Source organism: Uloborus diversus, chromosome 3 (assembly GCF_026930045.1).
Source record: "Uloborus diversus isolate 005 chromosome 3, Udiv.v.3.1, whole genome shotgun sequence".
Taxonomy (NCBI): domain Eukaryota; kingdom Metazoa; phylum Arthropoda; class Arachnida; order Araneae; family Uloboridae; genus Uloborus; species Uloborus diversus.
In genome coordinates this window covers 217,361,307-217,383,592 of record NC_072733.1, presented here as the reverse complement: position 1 = coordinate 217,383,592, position 22,286 = coordinate 217,361,307, and the positions used below count along the sequence as shown (strand labels likewise).

Here is a 22,286-nt window from a genome sequence, read left to right as displayed (position 1 = left end):
CGCGCAAAACGAGAAAACCGAAGAAACCGGCACCTGAGAAAAAGAGGCTTAAACAGCTGCTGTTAACATAAATCTCTACGGGGAAAGTTTACGTATTTTTACAATAACTTGAAAAGTTTTTGGCGTATGGTAATAAATAAGGTATCAAATTGTTCTGAATTAAAATATGCATAACATATATTTTTTCCAGAAAGTCAAAAATTTTGAAGGTTAAGGGTCCTTAGACCCCTTAGCGGCATTTGCCACAGCAATTTCTGTGTCTGACTGTAATTTAGAAGCACTCAACGATCATTCAATGGTTGGTTCTGGTGTAGTGGATTCTCCTTAGCTTTTTACAGACATATTTTCATTCGTTTCCATCTAACTGCACTATCAAGGTGGATGCAGTGGCGGATCTTGATAAACTTTTAGGGAGAGGCGAATTCTTTATAAGGATGTGGGGGTAGTGATTTTAAGTTTAAGAACTGAAGCACAATTTTATTTTTTGGAATAATGTAAATGAGTCAAAGAGTTTGAATGGCAGTCAAAAAGTGTTTTAAATACCAAGAATAAAAAAATTTCTGCTAGTATTTTGGATCCATTATCCAAATTAAAACCTTCAACTTTTGATTCGTTTGAGGAATCGTGAGGTATTTTCATTAGCCATTTATGTACTTTTTCCTTTAAAAAAGAAAAGTTACAGCATCAAGATGGCATCTCTTTTTACCAGTTCTTGTACCAAACATAATGAAATACAAAAATTGCATTTGTAAATAAAATGTCAAGATAGTTACGGATTTTTTTTGTTGATTGAGCTGTTTAATATTTGTGCATAAGTAGGTGCTTGCTAATCACCTCATTGCATGATGTATGTATGGGTACAAGGTATGACGTACCTTGTAGGTGGTCTCAAATTTTTTTTTGTTACGAAGGCATTTCTAGATGCTCTTTGGTTGGTGGTTAATAGGAGGAAAGGAAAATTTTTACAAATTTAAGAGAATATTTTTGAAAATATAATTATTTGCCATCTTTGGTGGTTTGAAGGGGAAAAATGAGATTCAAGAAATTTCCCCAATTGTTTTTTGTATTAGAGCTTCAAAAACGTGATTTTAGAGATCTTTAAAGCTGCTAAAAATGAGGGCATTTGGGTGCTTTTCCCCAAATTTTTTTTGGAATTGAAGTTCTAAAAGCACAATTATAGGCCCCCTTTGATGATGTAGCTGAAGATATGGGGTTCAGAGGGGAGGTTTGGTGGTCTTCTCTCGAACTTTTTTGAATTTACAAGCCTATGGGAGGAGTGAACGCCCCCCCCCCCCCCCCTGTGGATCCACCATTGGATGGATACAGCCATAAATTGAGAGTTATTTTTGAAGGTTAACGGTTAGTTTGAAGTGGATAATTTGCCTTAGGCATCATATAGACAAATTGAATATGAGCATATAATCTTCCACTTTTTGACCCAAACTTTCTACTGTAGCAGCTTCTATCAAAGTGACTTTTCTGTCACTTATATTGATTTTGTGGCAAGCAGGATTTTTTTTTTTTTTAAACTGATTGAAGTTTACTTTGTAGAGTAGTATTTGAAATTATACACTTTTAAATGTGGTACTATTTTTATTATTTTGGGTAATGGCAGCTATCTAAATTGCAGTCCAAATTGCTTCAGCTATCCAAATTGCCAATTTTAAACAGAATTAGATTGTATTCTGTGAGCTCTCAATATTATTTGATTGAACTGAAATCTTGCATACATCATATACAGTCAAACCTTGATATAAGGTCACCAACTTATAAGGTCACTCTACATATAAGGCCACTTTTCTAAAGTCAGTCCCGAATCATTGAAGAGGAATTTTATGTTATGCACTATGGGAAATGTGGTCAGATTATAATACATTAATCACTTATAAAGTCACTTTTGTCTGACTTCTTTGAATGATTTCAGTGCCTAACAGATTCACTTTCAAGAATTTTCTGCGATTATACGATCCTTAAAAAGTAAAAAGTCATTTTTTCTACTAACATAGCATACAGTGCACGGAATGCAGTAGGAAGTGAGTAGTACGACTGATACACAAATATGGAGCAGTAATGTGAGCACTCACATGTACATTTAGCACTTTAATTATCAGTCATGAGAAGCTAAAGAAAATTTTCCAAAAATACTTAGAAACTATTGTGCTTAAATTAGAAATAAAACGCATCAGTTCTTTGCTTCGGTATATATGTATGCATCTTTATTATAAATGAAAATTTCAAAAAATCATTTCAAAATTTCTTATTGAGTCCAAAACTTTTAATTGGTTTAAATCCATCAAAGTAATATAACCTAGTTAACTAATATATTTTAACATATTGAACTTTGCAAAGAATATGCATGCTTATTTATGACTAAATATATATAAATTGGTTATAAGGTCTATAAGGTAAATTTCGCGAAGTCCCGAGGAGTGACATTATATCAAGATGAGACTGCATATGAATAGTGTTAAAAACTGCAGGGAGAGAAAAAAAAAAAGTTTTTTTTAGCACCCTAGTGGAGCGTGCTAGCTCAGTTGACACAGAATAACTTGAAAGAAAAAACTTAAAATTGAAATATAAAAAGAAAAACAAAGAGCCTTTGATGGGTGTAAAATGAACTTACCAGTAAGGAGTCCCAATGAAAGTGTTCCGTCTTCCTATGGTGCGGTCTAATTGTGCACTGACTCCAAAATCAACTGCATAAACAAAAAAGTAATTAATATTGGGATGTCAAGCAACAAAAAATTGCCTTGCTGATAAGTTCTTTCAGGGCAAGAAGTCCTGTTACACTGAATTTTCCTATACACTAAGGGAAGTAATTTTCCTGGATCCTTAGATTTTTTTGTGAATAAAAAATCATCTAAAAATGATTAAACTGTAACAAAGTAAGTTAAACTATTGTACCATGCACAGAAAGACAGCGGGATTGTGGATGCAGAGTCCGACTGATGTTGGGGTAAAGGAGTGGGGTCGGGAGTCAAGGGCTTTAAAATTCTAAGACTCAGAGTCGGAAGTCTAAGTCTTTAAAACTCTAAGAGTCAGAATGAGTCATTTTCTTTTCAGTTCACAACTCTGTCAGGGCTGCGAAATCAGAGTCCCCCGGAGATGGGCTGAATTTAGAGAAAAAGAGTCGGGAGTCAGAGACTGTAAAATTTCAGGGGCTGAAGTTGGTCAGTATCCCTCCTTGATGTACAAGAACATTAAAACTATTTTTGAGAGAGAAAAAATTCAAAACTTATCACTCAAAGTCTGGTGTTTAGTTTCTGAAAAGAAAAAGGACAGAATAGGGGAGAGTGATAATGAATGGGATATTTTTTCTTTTATTTTTGTAATTTCTTTTATTGATCAGCTCCGTCCTCAAATGCTTAAAATAATTTAATTACACATTAAGCATCATATAAAAAAATTTAAAATAAAAAAAAAATCACCAGTAATGAAAAATATTAAGAAAACTAAAGAAGTCCAATTTTCCCATTTATCTCTACCTATGGGGTTGAATGAGTCACTAATAGTAATGAACAGGACACTATTTTAAGGCTACAGTGGACACAATTCTTTTTATTTCAATAATTGATGTAGATGCCTAAAACTTTGCATGCTTGTACATTTATTATATCTAAAACAATAAAAAAAATGGTGCAAAAAAATTAATACTTTTTCAGAAATTTAAAATAAAAAAAAATTAATCAAAATTTCACAAGTTTCAAATTGCTCCAATGCAAAAGTTTGTTTTTCAAACTTTAAATTTCCATTCGTTTTTCAATCATTAGACTTAATTACCTCAATTTATGTATTACATGTAATGCTTTATGAGATCATTTATAAAAAATGGCAGAAAATAAAAATTTATGTGATATTTTCTGCAAACACGGTGTTTTTAACATCAAAAGAGTTGAATTTCTCATTTTACATAACCGTCATTACTGAAATTCATGCGTACAACTATAACTAGATATTATCCTAATGTGTTTGTCAAGTTTCATTATAATCCAATACATATTGTGGTGCATGGAGCATTTTAAGTTTATGCTTTTATGTAAATAGTGACAGCAGTGTATAGGTGCTGCAAAATGTAAACTGTGATCATGGGGGCACAAAACAAATCTAACACATAATTCATTAAATAATGCATGGAATGAAAAAAATCTTGTTGCCCTGAATACAGTAGCTGATATAGTAGTATAAAAAATAGGCTAAATTTTTTTTCGATTTTTTGCTTATTTTTCTGCATTTATAGTGTCTAGGGTAGCCTTAAAGAAAAAAAAATCAACCAAATTATTATAGTTGTTAAGAGTTGAATAAGTGATGGAAGAGTATTGTGTTAGCTTAATGAGAAAAAAAAACACAGTTTGATACAAAACTTGTAAATAATATCAAAAGCATCTGCTTTCTCTGAGAAATTATTCAACTATTTATAAATTATAAATAAAATTACACACAATATAAAAGCACACAATGAAACACCTGTAGCTGTTGACCACTGTGCTGCAAATTGTCTAGAAAAAGCTGTGCGGTCCGTCAGCCCCATACGCACCAGGTGTCTCTCATTGCGAGCTGATGTCACATTTCAGGGTCCACTCCCGGATTTCCGAACTGTCCGACCCTCGCTCGTCCACTGCTTCCAAACACGCAGGATATTGCTGCTGTTACGCTGCATACGAGCGGCTTCTGCACAATAAGACAATCCAGCTTCACGAAGGCCGACAATTTTGCCCCGTTCAAACTCCGAAATTTGCTCAAATTTTGTTTTCCTTCGTCGAAGAGGCATAGTAAAGATTCAGTTAACGTTTACTCTAGCATATAACCACCGATAATCATACACGCCTCGCTGCAGCCGTCTATTTATATTCGGTTCAATCCACTATTCAGAGGGCGCTCATACGCTACCTGTCTGCAAGTCTAATCATTTGCATATCATGCCCAACTTTACATTTCCCGCAATTTTCAGCTCACTTGCGTAAGTCCATCATGGTGGTGCAATTTTCACAAACAGGAGTGTACATTTTGTTGATTTTTCTGTCAAATAATGTAAGCAAATCTACAACTTGTATACCAAGTTTCTGACGCAAAGAAATTGCTCAAAACATTGACAGCTGTCTTAGAATTACAGTTCTGCCAGTGGTAACAATAAATTTAGAAAGTAAAATTTCTTGCTAATTCAGAATAGGCATTTGCTGCTCTCTAATTTCAGAATAAATTTAAATTAGTCCCCTACAGATTTTTTTTTTCACTCCTCTAATTTAGCTATGATTACTGTGAAGTTCACAGTACAATATTATCAGAGGAACAATAGGTGAGAAATGGTTTGGACTGGGGTATGCTGGTGGAAAAGGGGGGGGGAGGGTAACTATAGCAGAAGACGGTGCTTGCCCATTGGAAATTTTTTTAAGGAACGTAACTGGGACAAGTGCTATGAAAAGCTGGAAGTTTTAGAATTTTTTGATAGCTATAGCCCATTCTATAGCATTTAGCGATTGGTACAAGTGTTTCAAAATACATTAATGACATTGGGCTTTAATTGGGACCATTTAAAAGGTTCACTACAACTGGAGGATTGTTAAATCCAGGGTTTGCTATAGTGGGTTTCGACTGTACTAGCTGCAGGATTTCTTATTAATCTTCACAAAAGACCTTTTTAAACACTGTTCTTTGCATACAATGAATTGACATGGGATGTGCGAGAATTTATTTGGTACCTGTATTTTATTGACTTATTAAAAAAATTCTAAGAGCAAAAATGTTCTAACCTTTTAATTGCTTAAATCAAGAACTATCAGATCTAGAACTTAGTATGAATACTATAGTTGGAACTGTTCCCAATAATGACCAGTCATCAATGATACATTTGGTTGAAACAATTTTACGTCCAGTTCTTGAAGGAATTACAGGAATTCTTCATAGGTGTTCAGGGTCCGATTAAGATAGGGGGTCCTAGGCCAAATTATTTTTTTGGGGCTCCCTGTATTCAAACTTTATAACTTTATCCATTGGCTGAAACAATTTTAACCATAGACTAAAGTAATTTCAGTCATTTGGCCGATTCAGTAATCAGGCCCTGTAGGTGTTCAACATTTATAACTTACAAAAAAAATTGTAGCATTTTTTTCAATTACTATATAACTTTGAATTCTGGTAAGACTACAAAAACCCACATTGAATTTCACAAAACTCGAATTTCCTCCTGATGATTATATTTCCAAAAATTTTCGCTTTCGTAAGGTATGTAAAATTGATAAACTTAGTCATATTTTACTGCTCCTACACACATGCTGTTAATAAATAAGCAGCATTTCTATCAATAATATATTTTTCTAACATTGTAGAAAAACGAACAGTAATCAACTTTGTTTCAGCTGTTCTATTTTGTGAAAGCACAAAAGGAAGGATTGATATTAAATAAGGCACAATTTCTATTTTGACTTCTAAATCTTCTGAACTTTGACAGAACATGAACAATACAGAACCGTACACAGAAAATAATAGTATTTAGAGTAGAGATAAGATTTTCATTCTAGTCTGATTCCAGATTTTTATTAGTATTAATATTTTAACAACAATTTACATCCATCATCATCAAAAATAAAAAATAGCAAAACATGTTTATACCTAAATAATAATAATAAAAAATACGGATATCTATTGAAGGTAAAGACAAAATTACAATGTGTAAAATTCAAATTTTGTCACAAAAAATGAAAAATCCTTACATATTATAACAATTCAAAATAAACAGCTCCCATGGCCATGCATTAATATTCATGGATTGACTTAAAATTTTGCCAGAACCATTCATTTGTATGACTAAAAAAATTCAGGAAGTGCCATAGAAAATAATATAAGTATATATGAATATGTATTGCATAAATTCAACAAACTTACCTAATTTAACCTCTGCATTATCTGTCAAAAGAACATTTTGACCTTTAATGTCTCTATGTATGATCTTATTTGCATGTAAGTGACTGAGACCCTAGAAAAAGCACAAGTAACACAATCGTATAAGCACAGTAAAACAGGAATGGCAAATTCCTTTTAAGAACAACTTTTGGAAAAACATGGGAAAAGGCATAAATAAAGCACAGCAATGTGAATGTTTGTGCTGATCATATAAAGAATACAGTTTTAAAAAAAAAAAACATTCAAAATTTTTGAAAACATTTGAGAAAGGAATTTTGACAGGAAAAAAAATTTACAATATATATAATATCCTGGGTTTCACTCAAAGCTGCTCATTTCTAACAATAGCCACTAAATAGGGAAATAAAAACTCCTGATGTTCCAGGAAAGTGTACACTATGGGCCCACCAGCCTGAACTTCCACTGTATACACTGTTCTTATCACAGAACTAGTATACAGCTAGAGTGCATGCTTCTTTATCTGAAAAACAGAAACTGGCTGTCAATACGACACATGAGGAGCAACTAGCCAGATCAAGGTCATCTTCAAATATGTGTTTAACTCAGTTTGCACATTTTACATTGATGCGCTCATAAAGCAGTAGCAATATGGCTTTCTCGTGCACTAACAAAATATAACCGCAGCACTATCTCCAGTTAAATTCTGGCTCTGCGGTTCCAATATGTTTGCATGTTTCTCTAAATACAGTTTATTACAGTATTTTATTAAATATCCTAATGCATTATTTAATCTATAGAACATTTTGGTTCAAGATTTATTTATACTCTACTATGTGGAACTAGTCATTAATATTACTTTGAAAGGAAAGAAAGTTTCATTCAGCAATGGTTCTGTTATAACACAGATACAAAAAACCTGTGCTATAAGTGGGTTCTACATTATACATATTTCATTTTTAAATGCTTGAATTAATGTAGTTCTGTAACTATAGTGTGATAATATCTGAATGTAATGTGTCTTTCAGTATTTAATTACATAATAACAAAATGTTAAAATTAAAACCAAAAAAAGAAAAGATTATTCCATTAGCATACAGTACTAGAACTGAAAATGATATGAAAATATTTTCTTATGAAGTGTTCTCGAGTTTTAAACCCATAAAAAAATTCTAATTGAAAAGTTATTTAAAAAGTGAAAATTTTAGAAAGTGCAAGAATATATCATTTTTTTCGGGCCTTAACACTATCAGGTCTGAGATATTCACCCCTCATAACTCCCCCCAGACAGGGGTTTTTGGTGCTTTTCATGATCTTTTAAAAAATTCTTGGAAGATCAGTATTTTAATAATTTTTATTTTATTATATACTTCAAGCTGTTTTTATTCATAATGAGACAACTATTTAAAGGGGTATACTAGTCAAGAAATTCAAAAAAATTGATTTATGGAAATTCATTTTATTTTTGAAATTACAGTTCTTTTTGTTAAAATAAAACTCTTTTGCTGAAATGAGACTGCCAACTTTAAACGCGTTTTTCTCGAAACTTTATACTTTTAAAGAATTGATGAAAAAAACTAATAAAAATGGATAGTGAAAAAAGAATTTTAAATAAAAATCTATCAAAAAAGGGGGGGGGGGGAGAGCTTTTTCTTCCTCTTGGGACAGCAGTTTTAGGTCCTTTTCCTCACTGATGCATTGTATATGTAAGCAACGTGAAACCGTAAGACAAGACACTTCCTTCCCACCTGCTTCTTTCGTTGCTATTGGATCAAGATATTTTTCCAAGGGTCAGGAGGAAGCTGGCCAATACACATGGTTTGGGGTGACTTCATTTGCAGTGTTCATTGCTCTGATTCAATTGTCGCAATTGGTTACGAGTGAAGTTTTGTCACGGGCACTTTTGAGAAGGCCCAAGAGATCATTCTTAAAGTGCTAATGCTAGCTAACAGAAGCGAAAAAGTTTTAATATCATATGAACGATATGCAGAGTGCTAAAAACTTAAAATCGGTTTCATGCCCTGATTTTTTTTTAAACAGAAACAAAAAATCTATTTTTAAATAATCTATTTAATTCTGTAAATTTCTTCCGGGGGGGGGGAGGCAGGTTGGCCTACCGGGCCCATAGTGAGGAGCCGTCAGCCGCCACTGGCATTATCCATGGCGGCATATAATCCACAGGTCCTAAAACCAGCCTGAAGAGAAAAAAAATCTGCGTATAATCTGTGCAGTATGATGTTTGTCCTCAACAGGCTTGAAAAAACTCTGTCAACAAAACTAAGTCTGCCAAAGGGTAATGTTTTGGATCTTTATTTTCAACAAAAATACCTACTGTTGCCAGTTTTATGGAGATAAGAAGGGGAGGAAGTAGCAAGTCAAATGAAAATTCTAGAAAACCTTCTCATTTCAACCCAAAATTTAGATTGGGCTAGGGAACTAATTTTAGCTCCTTTTTCAATATTTTAAATAGAAATGCTTTATATGTAAGATGAGGCTTTGAAGAAGGTCTAATATTTGTGAAAACTAAATGCTGTTAGTTTATAAGAATTAAGAGTGGCAATATAAACAGAAGTTTCATTAATTGTTGGCTCTATGAAAATCAGACATTTACAGGAAAGCAAGTAACATTAGTTTTATGTTGAGACATAAATGTATGAAGTGTTGAGTTCAGGTAAAAACTTTTATTTTCTAAAAGGTTTTAATACGCTGAGATAAAAGAGTTCAACAAACAAAAAACAAAAGAATATTTAAATTAAAATTCTGAAATACATACAAAAAAAAAACAATCAAAAAGAAATGCTCATAAATAAAAAATATACTTTTTTTTATTTTTGCTTTTTCTGACTCAAGAGAAAATGATGAATACTGTTCCCACAGTATCAATTAAAATATAATTTTATAGTTAAGATAGTGCAAACACACACACAAGTGTTTGCAAAAAAATTTCCCCAGTTATTCAAAGCTGCTGCCATTCTAATATTATTAAAACTTGACGTATCTATCTATGCTTGAAGCTATCTATCTAGCTATCGATGTCATTGCGACTCCTAATGAACAACAGAAAACTGAGCATTGAACCCAGAAATCGCTATATAATCATAATTTTCCAAGATACATGTTTAGCCAGATGGAATAATTGCACGACTTTAATTAGAGGAGATATTAATTAGAGGAGATATTAAAAATGTTGTTTCTCACTCCAATGGTTCTTCATTCGGAGCAGCTAGCAAGTGACCAAAAGGGAATTGATTCGCCGAGTGGCATAAGTGAAGTGCATTTTTCGATGCATAAAGAAAAATTACGCTTTGAATGGCAAAAGGAACATTTTTTGATGCCTTGATTTTTTCTTCTTTTCTTTTAACAGAATAAAAACATCCCAAAAAACATTAATTTTAATTCTTTGACTAGCTTAAACTGTCTTAGGTACTTCCAGGGAATAAGCTATTGCACAAACCTACTGCAGCTGGGGAGGCAGATGCATTGCAGCAGGCGGCGGACAAGCCCCCGAAGTACACCTCCGAAGGTAGTGTATACAACCCCCCACCCCCCCACCCCGAAAGTGGCTAGTCATGATGATAAAATTTGTATAACATATATGTAGGAAAGAGGGTATTAATAAATGGTGTCTAAAGCTTATTTTGTAGAATAAAATGAAATTCGACTGTTTAATTGAACTAAGTGCCAAATGTTCCATTAAACCAAATATTTCTCCAACTGTCAGGTTTTTTTTATTTAACACCATAAGTTCAGACAAAAGGGATAGGTATGTAGATTACATTTAAAAATTAAACCTTAGAATGCCTCAAAATTCATTGAATGAGAGAAATATGTCCGTGAGTATATAAATATGTAGAAAAATTATTCAATTGTATGAGGTTATGCTAAATCCATTTCAATCCTCTAACTAGGAACAGCAGTGCAACTCTGTCCCTTTAAAATTTTACTTTATTTAGGTAGGAATCAAAGAAACGAACATTTATTACACATGAACATATTTGAAAACAGCAACAACAACCGTAACAACATAGTAAACATACCTGTTATGAGCTTTAAAACTAACCAGGTATTTTTAAAATGGATTTCAACACTAGATAATTTAAACTATATTAACACAGATATTTGTAAAAATAAATCCACATGAGTAAATCCTAATTTTGTGTTAAATTCATTGTTTTTACATGAGGAATGGATATAATACAAATACACTTTCTACCGATTAAAAATGAAAATTAAATAATCTTCTGCAATTATCGTGCAAGCATATGAAGTTAGAGACAGGCACAAGAAAAGGAAAAATAAATACCCTCAAAATTTCTCGACAGATATAAGCAATCCATTCTTCTTTAATGGGTTGGCCTTTAGTTGCTGAAAAAATAAGAAAATAATTATTTAAAATAATATCAAAAACACATTAATTTATAAGGTAAATAAATACTTTTGTGCTGAAAAGTGAAGTAAGAAATACACGTATCAAAAAGCACAAATTGCAGATTACTGCAGACATGTGTTTTGGCGTTCCAAGGAACGACTTTTTCCATGCAAAAGAAATGAGTTTATGGATGAAAAGACATATGACAAAAGCCTTTTGTCGTATGTCTTTTTCATCCATAATCTCATTTCTTTTGCATTGAAAAAGGCATTCCTTGTAATGGCAAAACACGTGTCTGCAATCATCTGAAATTTGCGCTTTTTGATGTTACTTTTTACTTTATCGTAATTTATCTTAGCTGTAACAGCAATCTTTTTAAAATTAGCTGCTTATTAATCCTACATTATTTAAACAAAACTGAAATGATGTTAGGAATGATTTTTAAAAATATATCAGTATCTCAAAACTTAAGCTACGACACCTTTGCTTTAGCACCCTGTTTTCTACATCACTTTTAAGTCCAGTAACGTTACGTTTAAGCCCAAAAGATATGATTGATTTGCGCAAAGTGCTTTAAGAACATATTTGTATCTCTTTTTCCAAACTAAAAAGAATAATAATCCCCACTTAGATTTTCAATGAGCCTATTATTCCCTGGTCAAAAGGGCCATAAGTTAACAGTTGAGTTTGCTTGGAGAAACATCACCTTCACATTAAAAAAATGTCATGAAACCCTCCATTTAACACAAGTAATATTGACCATTAAGCAGAAAATGTCTGTTGTGTCTTTTCGTAGTTTTCTTTTTAATTCAAACTTTTCCAACCAAATATACACTGCTCAACATTGAAAATGCAACACCAAGAAGGAGTGTTCAGAAATTTATGCAAATTTTAGAGTAGACATACATCACTGAGTTGTGTAAATGATGTGAAATGCGAAGCTCTCTGGCGCACATGAAATAAGATATAAGGGAAGGAACTTGCAGAATGGGCAATATTTGTGTCTTTATTTCTGACTGGAGAATTATCGAAGAAATTGTTTTTGTCTTAGAAGATACATGTAATACGAGAGAATGCCAGGTTGCCGTCAACGAAGGTACTTCCAGCAGATAGACGATTTTAGTAGGGGTATGGTGATTGGACTCAAAAGGGGAGGTTGGTCCGTACGTCAAATCTTATCTGATACCCACATGGATGCGAGCATGGCGCATCGGCTGTGCCGAAAATGGTTGGAACAACGAAATGTGGCCAGATTGAGGGGTGCAGGGGCAGCCAGAGTGACGTCAGAACGCGTGGATCGACGCATCCACCGACAAGCTGTAGCAGACCCACAAGTCACTTGTTCTTCAATTCTGCAGCAGGTGCAAGATACCCTGAACGTTCCCGTGTCAATCAGAACCATTTCCCGTCATTTGGTCGCACGTGGTCTGCAATCACGGCGTCCGCTAAGACTGCCATTGACCCCACAACATAGGCAGCAAGGTTTAGTATGGTGCCGGACTAGAGCGACGTGGATGATAGAATGGTGAAATGTCGTGTTCTCAGATGAATCCCGCTTCTGTTTATCCAGTGACAGTCGTTGCATAAGTGTGTGGCATCGATATGGAGACAGATCTAATCCGGCAGTAACAGTGGAAAGTCCCACCGCACGACAATGTGGCATAATGGTTGCGTACAATTCCATATAACCTCTAGTTCGTATTCAGAGCACTATGACGGCCCAACATTACTTGCATAAAGTGCTGCGGCCGGTGGCAATCCCTTACCTTTAAGGGCTACCTAATACAATTTTTCAGCAGGATAATGCCCGACCACACAGTGCTCGCATCTGCCAACATGCTCTCCAAGGCACACAGATGCTTCCCTTGCCACCATACTCTCCTGACCTGTCACCAATCAAACATCTGTGGTATGTAATTGGAGGCTTTTTGAAGAATCTATCCCTGCCTTATTCAGAAGATGAACTGTGGCAAATGGTTGAAAGGAAATGGAGAGCCATCCCTCTGGACACCATCCGCACCCTTATTGACTCTATGCTTACACATGTTTCTTCCTGTATCGCTGTCCGCGGTGGTCCTACATCCTACTGAGCCAACACCGTTCTTGCTCTGTATTCTGCCTATCATTTTGAAACTAAGATCATTTATTATTCCTTGCTGTCTCTGTCTTTTTTTCCAAATTTCATCACTTTCTGACCACTCCTTGGTGTTGCATTTTCAATGTCGAGCAGTGTATAAGGTAACCAATAAAGTTCTTTCCGTTTTTACTTTGCCATTGAAAAAAGTGACGATAGGTGTGCAAAATTCATGTGTCACTTGGTTTAAGCAGCTGTCAAGTATGTTAGTTAGTATATCTAGTGTTTTAAACATCTTTCAGGGGAGATTTGCTCTAGTGGGACCTGTACAGTAGGATAGCAAAATGAAAGTGTCAAAGGAGCTCGTTCAGTATTTTTTGCTTTATGATTTAAAAATAGGTTTTTCAGCAGCTGCATCAACTCGTTAAACGTGTCAAACGTTTGGGGACAGTGGTGTGAGAGAACGTATAGCAAGGCAATGGTTCTAAAATTTCAGATCTGGAGTCTCTTTATGATGAACCTTGTAGTGGACGACCGCTATCCTTGGATAATGAAGTCCTGGAGTCTGTAACCAACAAGGACAGTAGCCTAACATATGGTGAACTTGCAAGGCAGCTTCAAGAGAGATTCTGATAAAAGTTCGTCTGCACTGCTTAAGTAAATCATAGAGGCTAAGCAAGTGATTTCCGCACAAGCCGCTAGAAATTCACAAGAACCAATGAGTGGCAGCCTGTAGGTCGTTGCTTTCTCGGCACTATAGTGCGCCCATACTTGTTTCAGTGATTTCTTGTGATGAAAAGAGAGTCCTGTAGGACACTCCCAAGTGTTCCAAACATTGATTCTCATCATAAGTAGCATGGCCTTCTATGCACCCACCCAAGATCATGCTTGGTTTCTGGTGGACTAGTTGCCAAATTATTCACTATGATCTGATTCTAGAGTCGCAAACCATCACTATGGTCATGTACTTAGGAAAATTAATTAGGAAACATAATATATCTGTAGCTGAGCGGTTCAGGGCAAGTCACCAGATTAAAAGTCGAGACTTTTGCACCATCTTTCTCAACATTTTAAACTCGATTCAGAAGTATAAGAAGAATTATATGCGAAGATTTCAATGAACAAATTTTTATTCTATAAGCTCATAAATGGCAATCCAATCGAGTAATAAAAATTATCAGAAAAGAAAAATTTTGAACTCATTTCTTGGCTTTGTTTTTGTGACTAAATTCCCTTTGCCTCCCAGGTACAGATATATTCATATGAATAAGTTTAATTAATTTCTGCTATATCTAACTTTATGAAAATAAGAATTGAAAGGACCAAAACAAACTATTAGCTATAGATAACTGAAATGTACTGTGCTAAAAAGCTTAATTTGAGAATTCTTGATAAAATAATTTAATGATAGTTTCTCACTGCATAAATGTAGACAAATTCTTAACAAAATAAACAATTCACTTCAAATGGTTATCGCAATGTATATTTAAAAAAAAAAGAAGAAACCTTTTATCTTCGAAGAAATTAGAAAAGGGAAAAAAAGTATATCGTCAGCTGAATGCTACAACTAGGTAACTGTAAATTTGCATGAAATTGCATGTTTTACGAAATGGTGGTTTAATGATATTTGAATCTCGTGAAAAGATGCTAATTTCTTGAGGTTTTTTCGAAATAGTATGAAAAATACCGAGTTGAATTTAGGTACTTATAAAATTTACCCTACACTATGAATATGAATGATTTAAATTAATTTTAAATGCATTTAATTTTGAACATTCACACTGAGTTATTGGAATTGAGTTTGACATTTTTTCCCCTTTTTTATGGATTCTGCATCTAAACAATAAAAATGTGCTAATAATGCTCCAGTTCCATTTTTTTTTAAATAATGAATCTTAAATAATAAGCAGCTTCATAGAATAAACTTTAAATAGTTTCCATAATAACTAATATATATTTCTCTTTCTTACAAACAAGATGCATTTTATTCTCAGATAATTATTTCATTTGAGTAAAAATATTACGGGCTGAAACAGATTTAAAAGCAAAATTAACTTTTAAAACCCAAAACTCAAACGCTCCTGAAGCAGAGAATGGTTGCCGCAACGTTAGTGAAACCAAAAAGCCAGCCAACACTATCCGAATCCAAAATCCCAAGATCAATGCTCTATACTTAAATCAATTTCTCGCTTAGAGTTGCAAAAATGATAAAAAGTGATAGCCTATACATTCATGCACTTCAGACATAAGGTAAAATGTCAGTACAAAACTGATTATTTAAAAAACACAGCGTTTTTCTGAGACCCATTAAATCTTCCTATATTAAGTCTACGAGAATTTCGTCAAGATGCCTCCGGCGGATAAAGGTGCTTCCCCACTTTTCAGTGGGGGGGGGGGGGTGCTTTTCATCACTCTAATCATTCAAGGCACTTTATATTCAACTAACCCAGCCCCAACAAATCATCACATCCTTCAATCCCTGTACAATTATCTTCGGGGAAAATCCTTCATAACAGAAGTAGACCTGCGCAAACCACTCACAGCTTTCTTTGCATCCAAGACACCTGAATATTACCTGAAAGGGATTGCACAGCTAGAGACACATTAGCAGAAGATCCTCAATGACCAAGCAGATTACTTCAAGCACTAACAATAGGCTATACTTTCTGTAAGCCATCTTTTTTTCCCATCATTACAAATGGCAAGCACTTTATTAGTTACCTTATATTTACAAAAGTGGCCAATTTTATGGGATTATCCAGGGAAATTAGTCAATTAAGCAGGTATCTTTTACATTATGTCTGTGGGGACATATTTGATTCTGGTAAGATTTATTCTTATAAGTGAGGCATTTGTCTGTTACCTGATCATGCAAGGCTGACAGTATATACAACATGTCTGTGTTTAACTAATACATGATTTTTATTTTTGCAACAGTTGTTCCTCGATACATACTTCCAATTGCAAATATAAACAAAATAAGATGCAAGGTTTCGGGCATTAAAAGATTGAAGTGAAAAGAAAATCTAGTGGAAAAATACACACCCTAACTCTTTACATGTCCATTGGTTATTACGTTCATAATTAAGGAAATCACAAGGAAAAAACACAATGCTAACATAAAGGGTAAAAACATTTCAGATCAAAATTCGAAGACATATGAGCATAAAATTCTAAGGGACTGTGTTAAAAAATGAGATTTGACCTCATTGCAGTTATTAATGTTTAAGCAATAGCATTGCATAGTGAACAAAAATAATCAAGTGTTATAGAAACTGATGTATACGAAATTTGAAGTGCATAACAAACTATCCTGGGCATGCAAAAGCTAAATAAACAACCAGAATGCAAATTATATGCCGAATGTGTAAAAGATGGTGGCTATGCTATCATTGAAAAAATGAAATATTGTTTAAAAAATTTAACATTTTCAATGAATTTTGCCAAAATAACACTGTTGTAGCAGATTCTTCAGTTCGTTGCTAATCGGCAGAATTGGTGCAGGAATGTGACCCTGAATTTAAAACAGGCTTTAAAATGGCCAATTCATTTTAATTCTGCGCAAATAAATATTTAAAACGCAGACATTTTCTGGATTGATAAAAAGGATCTAACTATTTAACCAAATACAAATAAATGAATGTAAGAAAAATTTGAGCAGAGTACTTACACTTTACTAAATCAGTGACAGATCCAGCTCCACAATACTCCATAACAAGCTAAAAAATAAATGTTAAAAATATGTGTTAAACATAATTTTGCGATACTTGAATCATAATTTTTAACTATAAAAGTTCAAAAATATGCATGGATTTTGTCCAATTATATTATATAGGTCAGTTGGGGTAAATGGAAACTTTGGATAAAACCAAATGAACTTATTACCACAATTGAGGCAGTGAGAGACACCATCGATTTTCCTTTTTAACAGAATTTTAGAAGTTGGTGCAAGAACAAAAAGTAAAATCATGTGTAACGATACTTCGTTAATGAATGCGTTGACATCAAGCATAATGTATGTGAGTGCTATAGAAGAAACTGGACCCAGTTAAATTTATAGTTGTAATTGGATTATGGCTGTGAATGATTTTATCTATCGTTTTTGAACCAACACCAAAAATTATGTTAAAAAGTATTATTGATGGTTTTTAAAGAAATTTTTTTTTTTACTTTTTAGAGCAATTTTGAAGTTGATTTTTTTTTTTTTTTTTTTGGATTGTAAAAAATGAGGAACAAGTAAAACAGCTTCCAGAGGATTTAGATCATATTACTAAGTGGGCAGATAAGTGGGGTATGGCAGTTAATGTAGGGGAATGTCAAGTGCTATACTTAGGTCATGGAAATAAGAGTATGGGTTTTTACTTACAGGGTTTGGTCATTAGTTGGGCAGAAAACGTTATTGATCTGGGTATTTTAACAAATCAGGATTTCAAGTTTAGTCAACAGTGCAGCATTGCAAGTCACAAAGCCAACAGAATGCTTGGGTTCCACAATAGATCTATTTCAAACAAATCTAAGAAGGTTCATCTGTCTTTATTTAGCAAGACCTCATTTGGAGTATGCTGCTCAGTTTTGGTCTCTTATCTCAGGAAAGATATTTCTGTATTGAAAAAGGTTCAAAGAAGGGTTACTAGACTAGTAAGGGAAGGGGGGTCTCAGATTTAGACTATGATAACAGACTTAATATGTATACCCTGGAGTAAAGGAGAGTCAGAGGAGACATGATTCAGCTATTTAAATTTATTAAAATGAAAGATGTTTATGGGTTAAATTTTTGCATGGAAAGCAGTACAAGGGGGTCATAGTTTTAAGCTATCCAAATCTCAGGCTAACCTGGAAATTAGGAAATATTACTTCTTTAGCAGGGTTGTGGGCACTTGAAACAGCTTAATGGAAGAGGAGGTAATGCGCAAGGGGGTGGATAGCTTTAAGAGGGCCATTGATCTTCATTGGGGACTTATAAATTGACTAGGACCAGCCTAGCTGGGCCCAGAGTCTGTTGATGGTGGTCACATTTGTATTTTTTAACACCAAAAAACGTGGCGGCAGTTTCTTACCTAGGGAAGTAGCTACACAGCTATGTGATCCATACTAGATGTTACTGAAAACAATTTATTTCGTTACAATGTAACAAAGAAATAAATCAATGTAACAAGAATGATCCAATCGTTATGCACAACTCATTTTGTTTCAAATGGAAATGTAAATATATTGATAGGTTAATTTCAAGTACAATTATCCAGTGAAAATGACTTATTTTGAGTTACTAATTTGAATTAGAAAATTAGATTTCTGTTCAAGGCAAAAAAAATTTCCAGTTCGTTTTTCTAGAAGTAAATCAATTTTCTAATTTAAACAATATAATACTTAATGTATAATATTAAACGTTTGGCTGTGAGACATGGTATTATATGAGATAAGGTTTAGGAAATTTGAGCATAAAATGTCATAAATTCAATGTTTTAAAGAAATCCACATTAAAAACAATAGATTGGTATTAAATAAAAAAAGCAGAAATGACAATAGACTTTTAAAAAGTTATTTTCCTATTAAAAAGTTAAAATAACCAATATGGAAACAAAAATCAAAAAAATAATGCACGTAGCAACTTAAAGTAATTTTCCAAGCATAGTTGAAAAGCTTTAAAAATTTAAACATATAAATCAAATTAGGAAATTTTTGAAAATTACTATAAAAAAATAAGTTTAGATATGTAAAACTTGTTTCTAAGAGTGTATATTGAAATTACACTCGATTTTTATTTAAGATATTTTTTTGCTAGATCAGCAGTAGCTATTGATTAAAAAGTTAAATTAACAAACAATGATGATAAATAAAAAATCACACCTATTTTAATGAACACACAATTTTTGCATTTCATTAGTGAATGCAAAATGAAATATTGAGAAAATGTACACACATTTAAGAGTACTTAGAAAAGTACTAGATATTTTATTATAGAAAATATTTGTAATTACAATAACTTGAAGTTACAGAGGACTGTACTCCGGATTAAAAAACTGCTCGTTTTCTTATGTTTAATAGAGAAAGATATCAGGTCTAAAAAGTTACAAACAATATAGAGTACACACGAGGGTCACCTAAAATGATATGCCGAGCCTGGCTAAGACTTTTGAAAACATGCGAAAGTTTAGCAGTGTGTGGGATGGTAATAGAAAACAACATAAATTTTCTTGCTTAGTTTGACATGATAGTATTTTATGAATACTTTCAACAAATTTTTGAATTCTTTGTTCTTTGACTTTCATCACCTCACTTTCTTACATGTACACCTTTCCTGTACCCCTCACAAATCACGCACAAGTCAGTCATGTTCTTCCCAAATAGTTCACTTACGTAATCACTGTTTGAGCTATATAGCACCATGTCTCACAGCAAAACATTTAATATTATACATTAAGTATTACACAAACTGTTTGAATTAAAAAAATAATATTTACTTCAAGAAAAGCAAACTGGAAAACTTTTTTACCTTGAATATAATACCAATTTTCTAATTCAAACTATGTCGCTCAAAATCAGTCATTTTCTCTGGATAATTCTACTTGAAATTAACCAATCAGCATTTTTGTGTTTCATTTTAAAAAATTAGACAAATTCTGTATAAAAATTGGATCTTTTTCCATTTTTTTTTTTTTTTTTTTTTTTGTTACATTGTAATGAAATTTTTCAGCAACATCTAGTACTCAATATGATGATCACGTAGCTGTGTAGAAAAGCGCCATAGGGTGCATAGGTAGGAAAGTGCCACCATATTTTTAGTGTTACTGCCTTCTATTTCATGGGATATAGGGGAAGGCCATTGGGAGTGGGGAAGGTACGTTCTTGCTTGAAGCGCTTGATTAGTGATTTGAGAAAAAGTTCGAAATTAAGTAGTGCATTGTGATCAGTTCTGGTAAACTAACTCTCAGTTATTACAGCTGCTAATAACAAAAACATTTCTTCATATTAAAATGACAAATGTGCTTTTATAAAAAGTATTAAGCACATTATATTTTCTTTTACATAGCACACACAAAATTACAACAAGGTTCAAAGCTTTCAGATTTTTACACACACACTTGAGCTGCATGTTTTATAAAAACATGCAGCTTTACTGCTACCAATTCATGCTTTCATTTAGAAAATCCTTCATATTACACTCCCAATGAAGTTAAACTTAGTTAGTTATACTTGCTCAAACCACATAAATAGTAATTGAAAATTAATTAACATTCAAAAGAAAGTGAAAAGCAATGAAATATTTATTTAGTTCAATTAGTCACTGAATTACAGAACAGCTCTTATTTACTTTAATAAGTACATATAGCGAATACAATATGTGGGTAAGAGGAGCTAATTCAGGGATAAAGTGAGTTAGTTCAAGTACTTTATCATTAAAAATCATTTCCTTAGAACTAAGTTATTTAGTCAATTTCATAACTAAAGCAAAGAGGTGTAAGTGGCAATATTCAAAATTTCTAGGTACCCAGTACAAATGATAGGAAATCTATTTTGTTTTGAAGCAACAGATATACCAGGGGTTGCTATACAGCATGATTTAGAAAAAAAATCAATTAAAGTCTACCTAGATTCTGAACTTTGATACTGTCTTACTCCAAACTTTAAAGTCCACTTATTCTCTTGACTCCCCTTTGCCTCAAATCAAACTTCTTCATATCAAAATAACTAGCTGCTGAAACAACATAGCAAATACAAATCGAAAGGTCACAAAATATAATTTAGAATAAGTTACCCATAATTTGTCGTCTTTCCCCGGAGGACTCTTTTGGATGAAAGCTCCATAGTAAGTTGCTATATTTCGATGATGAGAGTACTGCAAAACATTTAAAAGCTAGAATTACTTTCAGAAAGAACAGAGTGTAATACACATCAGGCATTTAGCATCAAAACTAACTATTTATTTTTTTAAATTTTACAGGGGAGACAAAAAAAAAAGCATGTCAAGCTCTGCCCACATCCTTGTTTTCCACCAACATTAGGTGAAAACCTTAATTTTTGTTCCATTTTTTAAATGAACAGTACTGTCTCACTATTTACAACAGTTTTTAGATAGAAGTTTGGTAAGACCTTTTTTGGAGTATGCTGTTCATGTTTGGTCTTCTTATCTTCAGAAAGACATTTCTTTATTCGCAAGAGTTCAAAGAAGGGCTACTAGGTTAGTAAGGGGACTTTCAGACTAAGATTTTGCATACCAGACATAAAAGGCTTAATATGTATAAGCTAGAGCAAAGGAGCCTTAAACAGAACATTATTCATTTAATTAAATTTATCAAAATGAAAGATGTTAACAAATTAGATATCTTTGTAACATCCACACATACATAACATTTACATACCAAACACATCCACAAAAGACAGAGTATTTCCGACGAATCACTCGTGAAATTTTATATTCTCCAATTTCACTCTTTTAGTGTAACATGTACACAAGTAAAAGAAAAGTATTAAGACTACTGCTGTTCTAAGTGCAAAAGTCATATCTGCAGTGATACGCAAAATGATAAATTCATGATTCAAGTTTTACAACTCATTTCTTTGATTTGTGACTCATTTTAATGTTCAACTTCCGGTAGTCGTTTTGTAAATGATTGATCTAAGCCACGCAAGTATTTTGTAAAAGTCTTTATTTAAAATTAATGAATGAAGTTACGACAAACTCTCTCTTCAATAGTGTTTTTATAATAGGTTAATTTCACTGTAAGTGACTATTACTAGTTATGGTCAGGGGTGTGAACAGAAATTTTGGAGCCCATCACAAAATGCCTTTTTTGGGCATCCTCCATATTGTTTACCCCTATATTTCATGCCCAGTTTTAAATATATTTGGTCAACTTTTCAGCTTGGGCCTGGGCCAACAGGGGATATGGGAAATTTTTTTATTTTTTTTAAAGTTTCATCTGAATCAAATACATGGAGACACACAACTTTAAACGGGAATTTCTCCTTTTGAACTCAGCTGCAGAT

The 22,286-nt window shown here is 33.2% G+C and overlaps 1 protein-coding gene across 2 annotated transcripts in view; it reads right to left on the bottom strand.

The window, feature by feature from the left end:
* LOC129218591 (misshapen-like kinase 1) overlaps positions 1-22,286 on the bottom strand; it is a 137,183-nt gene that overhangs the window by 85,578 nt on the left and 29,319 nt on the right. For both annotated transcript variants that reach the window (XM_054852909.1, XM_054852907.1), the window contains exons 5-9: positions 21,055-21,135; positions 16,969-17,017; positions 11,159-11,220; positions 6,880-6,970; positions 2,624-2,696 (exon numbers count right to left, since the gene is read on the bottom strand). In XM_054852909.1, the coding sequence (XP_054708884.1) occupies positions 2,624-2,696; positions 6,880-6,970; positions 11,159-11,220; positions 16,969-17,017; positions 21,055-21,135 (356 nt within the window). The remainder of the gene's footprint in view (positions 1-2,623; positions 2,697-6,879; positions 6,971-11,158; positions 11,221-16,968; positions 17,018-21,054; positions 21,136-22,286) is intronic.